This window comes from Chroicocephalus ridibundus, chromosome 22, assembly GCF_963924245.1.
Source record: "Chroicocephalus ridibundus chromosome 22, bChrRid1.1, whole genome shotgun sequence".
Taxonomy (NCBI): domain Eukaryota; kingdom Metazoa; phylum Chordata; class Aves; order Charadriiformes; family Laridae; genus Chroicocephalus; species Chroicocephalus ridibundus.
Genome location: NC_086305.1, coordinates 7,449,487 through 7,462,987, shown reverse-complemented (window position 1 = coordinate 7,462,987; position 13,501 = coordinate 7,449,487). Strand labels below are relative to the sequence as shown.

Genomic DNA, 13,501 nt, shown 5'->3' with positions numbered 1-13,501 from the left:
TTTTACTACTGTCCTTGTAGCAAAGAACAAAAAGTTCCTCTGGAATAGCAGCAGCCAGAGACACTATGATAAAACAAGGATTGAAGACTCTTCAAAGTCGAAAAACCAGCCATTACCTTGTCCCTAACTTCTGTTAGCTTGCTAATTCTGTTAGCTTGCATCTTTATCGCTGGTTCCTCCATTACTATTCTGATTTTTCGAGGTGAGGTTCTTTTCCTGCCTATTCTTTGGCAAGCTGGGTGCCTGTCATTCCGCACACGTGCGGGAGTGATGGCCTTTTCCCTGCCTTGGGAAAGGTGGGTGGGAGAGTTTGGGATACCGTGGCAGGAAGTAGAGAGCGTTTATGCTTGCGATAACTGCTCCCATGGCCTTTTCAAGATGAATGGTACAAGACGAGCTTTAACAGACTCCAGTTGCAAGTTTTCCCATGGAGAGGTTGCTTTGGCATTTCCATACAGTTCCATAGGGTGGACTGTCACTCACCCAAAGCTGTCCTGGGGAGCTGTGGTGGGAAGAGCCGTGCAGCATGGTCAAAGCGTATCCTCTGCTCGTCATCCTAGAAACGCCTGCGTAAGAGAGGCCACCGAAGGGAGTCGGCTGAAAAGAGAAACGTCAGGTTGGGGTTCTGGGCGTTTAGTGATCCTCTCTTGGTGGCTGTTCTGGGCGGGTTGGGTTGTGTTGCCTTTGCACCTTCTTATTAGCAGTTTTTCCATCCAAACAAGACTGGTTTTCCTGCAGCTGCCATGAGAAATACCGGGCTTTGAGGAATATTGGTGGCTTTCAGTAGGTTTTGAGCATTGGCATCGACAAATGAGAACATAATCCAGAGTCTTCATACTGGAATCCTCTCTCCTCCCTTGCTCACTTCATTGAATTAAGCAGATATGCTGTGCATACTCAGTTCCTCTTGGTCCTAATTCAGTGATTATTTTTAGTGCCCTGAAGAATACTTAATTTATAGAGCTTTTCCATGAGTAATAAAAGGCCTTTGTTAATAGATCTTTAGTCCTTAAGGCCTGTGAGTAGTTTGTAAAATCCAGTCTAGCCACACACCAGAGAATGTCACTGGTGGCTTTTGGTATCAGACGTCTATTCTGTGGTGCTGAGAGCATGACTTTTGGTAGTGTCTTTCAGTATTGGGTTTCGAAGACAGCAGACCGTAAAAATACCTTTTTAAAATTTTTCTCCAAAGAAAATTTTACCTAAATTGCTGTTACATTTACCTAAATTGATTATTTTTCTCCTCCTCTTTTACAGAGCGGGGCTATGATCCCTACAATCCAGAGCTTCCAAGGCCCTCGCTGGAGGCGGAGGATGGCGCTCTGGCTGACATTACGGATGTGACACCTGGTATTCTGGAGCTGGAACTGGTCAACAAGGCCATTGAAGCAGTCAAAAACGAAGTTGAGAGAGAGCAGAAAAAGTATGAGGAGCTGCTAGAAACGACAAAGGAGCTCAGTGCTTCAGAGGCCTCCTCGCTCATTTCAAATACACCCGTGTCAGCTGCTGGGACGCAAAATGATTCATTGACCTCCTTAGAATATAATCCAGGTAGCTACAACTTTAATAATAACTCAGACTACAACCCTACTCCTCTCGCTGCTGCTAGCCAGTCAAGTAAATACACTTTAGATAGTTCCCGATGTAAAGGTAGCTCGCTGGAATATGTCCCCAAGGCTATAGTACAGAATAAAAAATACAGCAGCACTGTCACTAACAATAAATATGTGATTGATGACTCTAAGCCTTCTACAGACTTGGAATATGACCCGCTTTCAAATTACTCAGCCAGGCTTTTGAGCAAAGCCACAACAAAGGAGCCCAAGGGGTCTAAAAGGGGTAGGGTCTCTAGTTATGAGGAATCTTATTCTCCATCGCGAAAGAAGCTCTGTGAAGTACCCGATGACTATGAAGCCAGGTTCTCGTCCTCTGAAGATGAGACCGATGCGGATTATAAGACAACTTCTGTTAGTTCACAATCAAAAGCTGGTTCTGAAAGTGAATCAAGTGACAGGTTATCCAACAAAGAGCAGAGCACCAAACTGGATGACTTTGCTTCCTGGGATAGCAAAGAAGCAGCAGCGCAATATGGCACGGAGGACCTTACAAGTTCGCAGAAAAATCTTGCCAAAAACTTACCAGACAAGAATGCAAAAGCAGCAAAATTGTGTTCTGGTAAGAATGACCGGGAAATTGAAAATAAAAACAAAGACTCAAAAGACAAAACAAAAAGGAAGAAGTCAGATGTTAGTAAAACACCTGGCCTCAGTGAGGTTGGCAAGAAGGAGAAAAGTAAAAATACAGAAAAAGACAAAGGGCTCAAGAAAGAAGAAAAATTAAAAACTAAGAATGATGAGAAAAACTGTAAAGATAAAAGTGTCAAAGTAAAAACTGATGGGAATTCAAAGAAACCTGAAAAACAAAAGTCAGAAAAAGTAGATGGGCTTAAAAAAGAAAAATCCAAGTCCTCCAGCAGTAGTTCAGGGAAAAGCAAGAGTGAGGATGCCATCAAAGGCTCTAGTACAGAGAAGCTGGGGAGCAGCAAGAAAGACTCCAAACTAAAAGCAACTGACTTGAAAAATGGTAAGGAAAGCTCTGGTCGTAAAAACAAAGAGAAAGGGACCAAGACTCCAGCACTGGAACGCAAGAAAGAAAAGGTCAGTTCTACTGAAAAAGGAGATCCAAAGAAGAGTCGGAAGCAGCGGAGTTTGAGTCACGTTGACCTGTTTGGCGATGAGAGTGGGGATGATGATGACAAAAGCCGGCCTTTGGCATCCACGTTTCTTGACGTGAGCTCGAATTCAGACGGTGATGACTGTGGTTCAGACTCTGAGAGTGAAAATGAAGGGACAAAGAAAGTGAAGCGCTCTAAGTTGTCAAAGTCGTCATCGTCTTCCTCAACATCTGATGACATTGATTATTCCATCCTTGAGAAAGACTTGGACTTTGAGTCAGACCCAATGGAAGAGTGTCTCAGGATTTTTAATGAATCTACAGATGTGAAAACTGAAGACAAGGGAAGGCTGGGGAAACAGGTAATGCTGGTTTGGGTGGGTTGGTTCTTGCATATCTAAATGTGAGAGGATTCCGGTTTAGTTTAGTGGTGTTGCTTATTCCAAGTTGCTGAAGAGGGCTATGGAGGGAGACTCCATGTGTTGGAAGACTCTCGTCCGTGTCATGACTGAGTGCTTTGAAGAGTTTGAAGAGTTTACCCATTGAATTGAAAGCTGCTGTGAAATGTAAGGTTTCAGTTGCCTTTTGTCTGGAAGGCCTTTATCTTTCAGGGTTATCAGTTACTTCTGTCTCCATCTGCCCTAAGAACCATGGTGGCCTGGATGGCTGGAGAAAAGGCTTCAGAGAGAGTATGTTGTGGGTATTTCAAAGCTAATCCAAGTTTGCTAATCTGGGTTATGCCGCTTTGTTGCAGCAGAGTTTAAGGAACATAGTGGCAGGTAGAACCAGGACAATGTGTTGGCGTAAGTCAGTCAATGTAGTTGGCACTGGACACTTCAGAGACTCCCCAGATTACTGTTTCCCATTTTAAATGCACACTGCAGATATTTTATGAGGATCTCTGGATACCTTGTAGGTGGCCCAAATAAGAAATGGAGGGTAAAATTTCTTCAAAAGGCAAAAAGGGTTTCAGAATAAGAAGGTAAAAAGACAGCATTTACAAAAAAAGGCTTGTGCCAGTGGCTGTGAGGTGGTCCCCAGAGGGTGCAAGGCCCTTGTTTTCAAAGATTAAAACAGAACAGGGCGAGTGGCTCGAACTGGAAGAGGGGGGATTGAGATGAGATGTGAGGCAGAAATTGTTTGGTGTGAGGGGGGTGAGCCCCTGGCCCAGGTTGCCCAGAGAAGCTGTGGCTGCCCCATCCCTGGAGGGGTTCAAGGCCAGGTTGGCCGGGGCTTGGAGCAACCTGGGCTGGTGGGAGGTGTCCCTGCCCAGGGCAGGGGGTGGCACTGGGTGGGCTTTAAGGTCCCTTCCCACCCAAACCAGTCTGTGATTCTATGAGTGTAAAAGGCTGGAAAGCAGCTGCTGGCAGCGATCCTCTGACGGCCCCTGAGGCAGGGAAGTAGGAGCAGACAAAACTCCTTTGTCTTCCAACGTCTGAGTTTAACTGGGCAGCGGGAGCAAACCCTGGATCCCGGCAGTGGCTGCCGTTGCATGGGCAGGATTGACAATGCCTTGCTGTCCATCCCAGCACAGCCAGGTTTTCTGTTGGCATGATTTTGCCTGTGCACAGAGCAGGCGTTCAGGGATTTGGATTGGGAAGAGCTTTAAAAAAAGGACAATGACTGATTTGGCAATGTTGAGAAAACACCCCGAACTTCTATCTGGCGTTACCCATCTGGCACATCTGAGCGCAGTGCGGAGGTATTGGGATCGCTGAGTCAGCTGTATCACCTGGGAGGCTTTAATGGGGCAAGGTGACAAAATCCGGTGCCCTCTGTGTGCTGGGGGACAGGGGGTACCGAAGGCTGAGTGTGTCTATCCAAGGAATTAATTACTGAGTGGCATCAGCTGCAGCTATCCTGCATCCCAAAGGTCACAGAGATACTGGGACGCCATCAGGGCTTCCAGTGTGTTCCAGGTTAGACCCCTTCGAACACAGCAAGACCCCTGTTGGGATTATCGATCTGAAGGAGGGGCAGGGGAGTGCAGCAGGAACCACACGACCGCGTGGTGGAAAGGCCTTTTCACCCGGTGTGATTGTTTGTTGGCTTTTATTCTAAAAACGGCATCAGAAATGGGTGCTGGTTTTCAGGCTTTTGTTAGTCGGGCGGGTGAAGTGGCCGTCAACAAAATTCTTCCCTTGGTGACCCATCTGTATGTGGAGGACAAAGTGAGGCAGGATCTGCGGCGCGGGGAGGAGAGCTCATCTTTTGGAAAGAATAGCTGGGCTATTAAAGCTTTTTGCTGAACTCTCCGTTGCAATAATGTCCCCGATCTGTTCGGAGAGAGGTCTGTGTTGCGGACAAGTAAAGACCTTTTTAGACTCATGAAACGCCTTGGTAGAAGAAACTATATAAAACAATTGAGCGTAATGATTTTCTTCTGAACTGTTAAGCATTACTTGATTTTGCTTGTTTAAAACTCAGCTGTTCTTTCTTCAGTATTTAATATAATTCCCAGCTAGGAATCGGCACTTTATTTTTGGCTTTGTTTCTTCAAATTGCCTGCTTTAAGTGAAAATAGTACAAGGGCACACAACCTATAGTGGGAAATAGAATCATGGAGCGGTTGAGGTTGGAAGGGAACTTACGGATCATCTAGTTCCAACCCCCTGATATACTGATCCGTTTAGAGCTTTCCAACTACGGGATGATTCCAAATGGGCTGAATTCAGAAAGTGCTGAACCAGGGGCTGCTACTCACTGCAAACAGTTAATTCTGGCATGGAGTGGCGATGTTCGGCTGTCAACAGACGCGTGTCTTTCCTTTGCGCGTGCTTTACCTTCGTTCCCTGCCCTGAAATTTAATTTCTGCCCTGTTTCGGAAAGGAAAGAACAGGCGTCGCAGCAGAGGGGTCCTTCGTTGGGAGCTGGGGGTTTGTAAGTGGGTGCCTGCTTCCCCGCTGCGTTTCTGGCGGGTGGGATTGGTCACTGGGAGGTTTTTTTGTTTGTTTATAGAATAATTTTGTAGCTGGAGCCCGTGTGGTTTGGTCTCAGTAATGTGCCAGTCCGGAGGGAAGGTATGTGTGGGCATTGTGGGACTTTTCCACCAGGAAGGATCACTTTGTGAGAGTTTATTAGGGACGTCACTGGAGTAACAGATTTACCGAGTTCCTAGAGAGCGAAGCGATTCAGTGGGAAGTGCTCACCCAGAGCGCCCTCGTGGCGATGGACACGCTCAGCCTCCGCCACCTGGGATGAGGCTCATCCCCAAATCCGGCCTTCAGCTCGGCTGCTGGGTTTCTAAGGGACCGTCAGGCTCGTCTCTGCTCAGAGCTTGGCCAGGGGCTGGGTTGGAAAACTGAAAGCAAGGTTGACTAGAGAGCAGCTAGAGTTTTGAAAAATAAACTTGTGTTTTGTGTAAATGAACAGCCGGGTCAAATTCAAAGAAGGTTTTAAAGTGGTTCCCCCGGCCCCTGCGAGCAAGTCTGAGGTGTTGGCTCGGAAGTAGCTTTAGCTGGAGAGGTGCTGCTATTTCCTCTTGGGTCTCTGGCCATACAAATGTGTCACCGGGGGATCTGTCACTGCAGTCTCTCTGCAGGTACGGTTGTGGATAAAACGGCAGGGAAACGTGTCCCAACGCGGGGATTGGGGACACCGTGGTTTGGCATCGAGCAGGTTTCCAGGACCTGCTCTGGCAGCACGTTATACAAGGCCAGAAATGAGTCAGCTCCCAGTTTCTTAGGAAAAAAAAAAAAACCAAACCAAAACCAAACAACCCAAAAACAACCCCCCAAACCAAACCGCCTGGATTTTCCGAATGCCACGAAAGGTGAGGTGTGTGAGCAGCTGGCGGGAGAAGGGTGTTCAGGTCTCTGGTGGTGGGCAGGGGCTGGCCTGACTCATGCCAGTGCTGCCTAGGGCACAGCTGGTGGAGCGACTCCCTGGGTGGCAACTGTAATGCTGCTGTTCCTTGGCTTCGTTGGCGGCTCTTGGGTTCAAAACAAGGTTTGTTTTAGTAATTCGGCTGCTGACCACATCTTCTTCTCACTTGCGAGGACTTTCTGTTAACCCGAAAGGAGACTTTTCAGACCTTCTTATTGAGAGGGATCTTCAAGTCTATTCAATTTTGGAAGCTTGTTCTTTTGTTTTCCAGCTATCCAAAGAGGAAGGAAATGAAGAAAAGACAGAAGATAATCTAACTACCTTGTTTCCTGGCCAGAAAAGAAGGATCTCTCATCTTGTCAAACAAGGAAATGTAAGTGCAGCTTTTAGAAGCAAAAGTTTAGTTTCTTTGCAGTGAGGATTTTCTGTCCTGTTACAGCACTGGAAAATGATGCAGACCCAGGTTCAGGCAGTAGCGTATGAGTTGTTGGCACTGGAATCCCTCTGTCAGGTTTGTTTCCTCCCCTTTCTGATTTCTGAAAAACGTGGTGAGGTGTCTGCTAGAAATGGCAGACAATAAACTTTCATAAAACCACGGGTAAGCTGTGGAAGAGAAATGGATTCTGCCCCTCGTAACTCACTGGGATTGATGGAGCTGTTCGTTTTTCTACAGTACGGCTTCATCCAATCACTTAGATGAAAATTAGCTGGACGCGAAGTCAGTCTGTGTCTGATTGTGCTTTTCTTTGTCTCATGGACCTAAAAGCTGTAGGAATTTTGTCAGATGTTTAAAACCATTACCATGTATCTGTTCTGAATCAGCCAATACATCAACAGTATCTTGTTTGATACTCTTCTTCCGCAGTTGTGAAAACACTTTAAATACAGAGAAGAATGGGAAAAAAAAAAAAGGCAAGGAAGACAATCTGATTTTTTTATTTTTCTCACTGGGATTTTAATTCATGTTTTCTCTGAGGGTTTAATGTGTTTCCCTCCAGGTGCTGGGCACAGATTAGTCAGTTTTATGTTCCAGCGGGGTGAGAGTGGAGACTTACGTGCTGATTTGAGCTACCGTCCAAATTAATTGTTCTTCCTTTCCTGTCTGCCTAGAAAAGGTTTCTTTGCTTTTAATAACTTGAAGCCCTGAGGTCAATACAATGCATTTTATTTAACTACATATCTTCAGCCAGTTCGCGTGTTTTGATAAGGGCCCTTTCTTCCAAAGTGAAGAGATAAGAGGCTGAAGCAAATGGGTTGGAAATTCATTAACTCAAATATTTATTGTAAATAGGCACCTTTTAGACATGTACAAATCCTTAAATGCGTTTTCTTAATGTGACAGCTGATCCCAAAATGCTTTTCCAAAGATGCGTGCCCTGGCGCAGCCATTGCCTGGGCAAACAGAGCCGATCCGGTGTGTTCAGTGGCAGCCGCCTTCAGCACGCAGCGGGACGTGCCTTCCCCGGGGTATCGCGGCTCGGCGCTGCTGCCAGCTCCGCGCAGGGGGGGCCGTAAGACCTGAACTGCTGCTTTTACATGCAGAGTTGAGGCTCGTGCTTTGCCCTGTCCCTCCAAGTCGAATATTTGCTCAGTCCTGGCTTGTGATTTATAGCTCAGGGACTGAGCAAGCAGAAGGGGAGGGAGCCGAGTTCTACTTTAGTTGCCGGGGGAAATGGTGGGCCAAAGGAATTGAAGGTGAGTCGGAAAATGAGTGTCCTGTCCTGCTCGGAAGTCTGTAATTATCATTTAATGGCTGACTGCGCTCAGGTTGGTATCCAGAAGCTGGTGTCAGCATCAGAGGCCAGGAATGCAGGAGGTGCCAGCTTGCCCCCAATTTGCGGTCTCAGAAACGCCAGGTTACGCCCGGGCTGTGCGAGCGCACCCTCCTCTGAAGAGATTTCGGCAGGCAAGGCCTGTTTCTCAGATTTCAAAGGTTGCTAAGTATGGCGGAGAAGTTTGCACTGCTGCTGCTTCTCTTGTGCTTCTGCTGCTAGAAAACTTCTCTTTGCTGACATAATTTCTGGCTCCTTCCCTGCAACCTAAATTTGAACATCAAAGAAAATGCCCGTGTAACTTGTTTGGGCTAGCAGCGGCTGAAGCAGTGGAATGCCTCCGGAAGGAGGCAGGGGCAGAGCCTGTTTAAAATTCAGGGCTCAGTTAATGTAATGTTCTAATCCCGTAACTACGTATTTGTGAGACTTTTAAGTAGCTACAGGAACTAGAGAGCTGACACAAGGCTGTGAGAGGTGGGGAGCTGCTGTAACGCTGGCACTGGTTCTCCAGCGTGGGAGAGACAGAGGGAGAGCTGTAAAACTCTGCGTTGTGTAGCGAAGGGGAATGGAGAACAGTTGGTCACTTTTCCATCGCGATATAAACTGAAGCAGCACGCAGTAGGCAGCACGGGGGCAGAGTGGTTTTCTGGCGCAGGACTGTAGAGCTGGGAGCACTGACGGAGTCCCGGCGTGGCTTAGGCACAGTGGTGGGCAACAGCGCGCCATTAAACAGGCAGCTCAAATGCCACCTACCAATTTAGGAACACGTCAAAGTGCTGGGAGCCTTTGCCGCAGGGCGAATCATTGATGCCATGTTTTTTGGTGGGTGACTCTAAATATTTTGTTCTGGAAGACAGTTGGGATCTTCTCCTCTCAAAAACCTGTATTTGCTGACAGAGAGGGGTTGAGGAAAGAGACCTTTCTTGGGTGAATGGAAGGCAGAGGGAAGGGACTGAGCAGGCGAGTGTGCTGCCTCTAAAACCTTTTTGTCTGTGCAGGCGGAGGTCCCGAGCAAGCCCATAATCCGGCCGTACCGTCCCCCCACCGCTCAGGAGGTCTGTTACCAGAGGATCCAGCTGGCTCAGCAGCAGGCGGCACAGCTGGTTCAAAAGGCCTCTCTTTCTTTGCCAGGAGAAAAGAGGAGGATTGCTCATGTGCCAAACGTAGCCCTTTCCGCAGCAGCCAAACAAAGTAAGCCAGCAGCGTTATCTGTGGTCCCTGTCCTGTCCTCCCCCCTGTTAGAAGACACTGCCTTCTCTTTGAACTTCTCCCGAGCAGTTGTGAAACTATCAGGAGATGTGTAGCGTTGGCCATGACTTGAATCTTTACTGATAGTGACCAGTGGAATGTTTTTCCCCTGAGAAATTACATCGTGTTCTGAAAAGCGACGTACAGCCGCGTTCTCCCGTCTGTCTCACCCAGCCGCACTCGCTTCAGCCCGTTCTTTTTCTCTTCCTTCCTTGGAGCGTGGTTGCTCGTTCCCTCTTCCATTCAAGCCTTCAGAGGTGGTGCGAACAGGAGGGAAGTACTAATTAACACTCATTGGTATCCCTTTGTAGTTGGAAGGACTCGGAGCTGACGTGAGGGGCAGTTTGTGTGTTGTTGCTGACAGGGTTACCTCTTTAACCTCTGCTGACTCAGTTACCCCCAAACAAACAGAAATTAGGTACGTTTCCTGGCAGAAGGTTCCTTCATCCGTGCCTGGAAGGTGGTAAAATTACCCAATTTGTATTCCTTTGGAGGCTTCCATTTGAAAAAAATCACAGCTTGCAGCGCAGGCCTTTTATAGAAAGTTCATTCTGGCAACTTGAAGCCCAGTGGTAGGATTTCTACCTAAATGTGTTTTCTGTTTCTTGCAGGCCTGGTGAGTAGTAAGACAGCGGTTGCTGGCAGGAGCGTCGCACCTTCCAATGACTCTGAAGCACCCACCCTGTCTCTGAAGGCTTGCACCTTAGCTGGGATGGCTTCGAAGACCACCAGCACCATCGTGCCGAAAAGGGTAGCGCATGTTCCCTCCTTACAGGTAAGTGAAATTTGAAATCTCTCTGGTCGTTCCCCGTCGCGGGTGGTGTGTTGTTTAACCACGCTGCTCCAAACTTAGTGCTCTCTGAAGGGCGACGTTTTGATTAGGTTGATTAAATGGGTTTATTTCTTCCTGTGGTTTTCCTCGATAGCACTGTATAAAAAATTAAACACTTGAGGGGTAGGAGCTTAAAAAGGTAGAAATACTTAAGTGCTGCTCTGATCTCTTTGAATATCGATCCCGCATCTTCAGTTTGAGTCTTCCGTTGTGCTGTCTGGTCTTGGTGTGGAGCTGTTTGTGTCAGGGACTCCGAGCCCCTTGTTTTCAGAAGGCATGGCTGGATTAACGGCCTTTGTGGGCCATACCGAGGAATGTCCCGCAGTGACCTGTACAGTTAAAATGTGATCATTTAAACTTCATGCTGCTGTTAATATTTGAGGAAAAAACAAATTATTTTTTTTCTTCTTCTTTTAATTTTATTTTTTTTTCCTGGGATACCTGCCCAGCCTTGGGGTAGTTGTGCTGTGAGTTGCTTAGCATAGAAGTCCCTCCTTTCCCCGTGAGCACTGGGGAACGTGTTACTCGCTGAGAATATTCAGAACAGAGTTCCTCGGGTAGCAGCGCGTGAATGGCATAAGAAGGTGTTTGCTGGAGCGGATGGCAAGGAATGTGATTGATGCCAGGACCTGATTAAAGATGTCTTTATTGATGATATCTTGTGTCAAGATGTGTCATAACAGGCGCTGATTATCTCTGGAGGAGCGAAAAGTCATTTTCATCCTTTCCCCACCCCAAAAGCCACCGTAGTAACGTATAACTTGAAGCTGTTTAAAAATAAAAGAAACAACTGAAAGGATAAAATATTTACCAGTGTTAACAGAGGTGCTTGAGGGTATCATATCGGAGGTTGAGAAAATAGATATATGTAATGAAAGGGACCAAATCCCCTTGAACAGAGCATCAAAGCGGAAGTTTCACGAGGAAAGTGAGCACTCTTCCCAGTGGGACAGGACTGGCCGCTCCCCGCTGGACGTGCCCATATCTTCTGTAGAGCTCTCTTCATTACAGCTCTTTTATTGCAGCAGATGGTTTGGTTTATGGATACTTCTTGGGTGGGATGGAGAAAGACTGACAAAAAACAATTGGCTGCTTTAGAGGTGAACGTACAGTTTCTTGTCTGAAAAAGAGGCAAATTGTGTTGATTTGGCAGATAAACCTGGTGTTAAATAGAAAACTGCCGTGGTAGGTCATAACTTGGTCCAATGCGCAGTTTTTATGCATGAAGAAGATGTAATTCAATTTAAGGGAGAAATCCTTTCAGGAGCATCATGATTGGCATTAAAAAAGGAAGAAAAAACCCAGTGCAGTAAAGTTACAGGAATCCGATGTAGCGAATGTGGAAACCGTCCCGTGAACGTGGTGATTTAGCTGGCAACCAGCCTGGCAGGAGTGGGCCACCCGTTCTCTCGTCCCACCCGGAGCGCTGAAGAGAAAACGGTGTCCGGTGTCCACGTAACTGGTGTCATGTGTTCACGTCTGCAATTCCAAGCGTGGCGCTTGGTACCAACCTAATCTTGGCTCCCTTAATGTAAACGTCATCATTTTCATGGTCTGGAATGCTTGTATGTGTGACTGTGGTGTTGTGAGTAATGCCCCCGGGAGTCCTTGGCTGCCAGGTGCGTTGCATAATGAACCATGGCTGGTTTTTTGAAGCAATTCAAATACTGAAGGTGGCACAAAAACTTCAAGTGGCATTTTTAGTACCAAAAATGATGCATGTTATGTTTAGCTTTGGGCAGGTTTTCAGAAAGGAAGTCATGCCGCTATTAATAACAGCAGGAACTGTGAGAGTCTCAAAGCAGCATACTTCTTAAACCTGAATAGCCTCTTTCTCTCTGTCTCATCTCTAGAGCGCCACCTTACAGAGGCCTGTTATTCCCACAGAATTTGGTGCTAAAGTCCCAACAAACATTCGTCAAAGATATCTCAACCTCTTCATTGATGAGTGCCTGAAATTCTGCTCCTCCTCCCAGGAAGCATTTGACAAGGTCTGTACTGGTGCTTGCTTCTTAGGAATAGAGTCCGCGGCGAACAATAGCCTCCTAAAATCACAGCAAACCCGGAAAACTCTCCCATCCCCATACAATTCTGTGGAGGAGACTGGCATTCGGTAATTCCAGACTGGACAATGGAAGGTGTAATTCCAGTGGGGGTTTCCAGTAGCAAATCCCTGCATTCGGAAAGCTTGCACAATCTTTTCAGTAACCCCACAAGAGGGACTTAGGGGAGCTGGACAAAAGGGCCTTTTGCTCAGGTATAGCAGCAAACACCTCCTGGAATCTTAAGTGTTCAGCAGAGGTAAGTGTTTGAGATAGATATAACTGGTAAAACTCGCTGCTTGCAAACTGCGGGGCTTTTAAGGAGCTTTCTAGCAGCAGGAAATAGTATAGTAGGATTTCCAAAGGCAGAGTTAAAAAGTAACGTGTTTTGTGGTAAGACTTGCGCCGTTAACGTTAGTTGGGTAAATATGGGACATTGCGTGGTGTGGTTTGTAACTAAAACAGATGCCATGAGGATTTCTTTTGTGGAATTTCACCTTCACGGCTCCCTAGAGGGAATGTTCCTGTTGCATCCAAGGAGTGACCATTTCCCAGACTTCCTTTTCTTGCCAGTTAAGATCTTGCACTGCCACCGAAGTGAGGAAAACAGCCGTGCCCAGGCAGTCCCAAGACTGCTTTGTTAATCTGTTGGGGAAGGTTTCACGTGATAATGCTTCTTCCGTCGCTTGGTTTAAAATACAATTATTTTTTTTTCCCCTCTTGCTCTCCAGAGCAGGCCCCAGAACCAGTATATATTTGTGCCATGTTCCACTTTATTACTCGATTCCTTGACAGGCAATTTTTGTTTTTTTTTTTGTTTTTTTTTTTTGCTATCACACTTGGATTCTGTACTTTTAAGAGCCAAACGTTTCTTTTCTCCCAAAGAAGTAGTGGAAAAGAGAGTATGTAGTAATGAATTGCCTTGTTTGCAGGCTCTGTCAGAAGAGAAGGTGGCTTATGAACGTAGCACCAGTCGCAACATCTACCTGAATGTGGCAGTGAACACCTTAAAGAAGCTCCGAAGCCTAGTGCCCAATTCCCCGTCCAGTACGAACAGTACGTACCACGTTTGTGGTTTACTAATCGGAGCCCTGCTTGGATTAGAAGCC

General features: G+C 46.7%; 1 protein-coding gene across 2 annotated transcripts in view; it reads left to right on the top strand.

Annotated features, from left to right (window-relative positions):
• REXO1 (RNA exonuclease 1 homolog) overlaps nt 1-13,501 on the top strand; it is a 43,197-nt gene that overhangs the window by 13,604 nt on the left and 16,092 nt on the right. For both annotated transcript variants that reach the window (XR_010073914.1, XM_063357849.1), the window contains exons 2-7: nt 1,258-3,035; nt 6,770-6,871; nt 9,269-9,461; nt 10,130-10,293; nt 12,204-12,341; nt 13,325-13,448. Coding sequence is in view for 1 of the 2 variants with exons in the window: in XM_063357849.1 (XP_063213919.1) it covers nt 1,258-3,035; nt 6,770-6,871; nt 9,269-9,461; nt 10,130-10,293; nt 12,204-12,341; nt 13,325-13,448 (2,499 nt within the window). In the remaining variant the exon portion in view is untranslated. The remainder of the gene's footprint in view (nt 1-1,257; nt 3,036-6,769; nt 6,872-9,268; nt 9,462-10,129; nt 10,294-12,203; nt 12,342-13,324; nt 13,449-13,501) is intronic.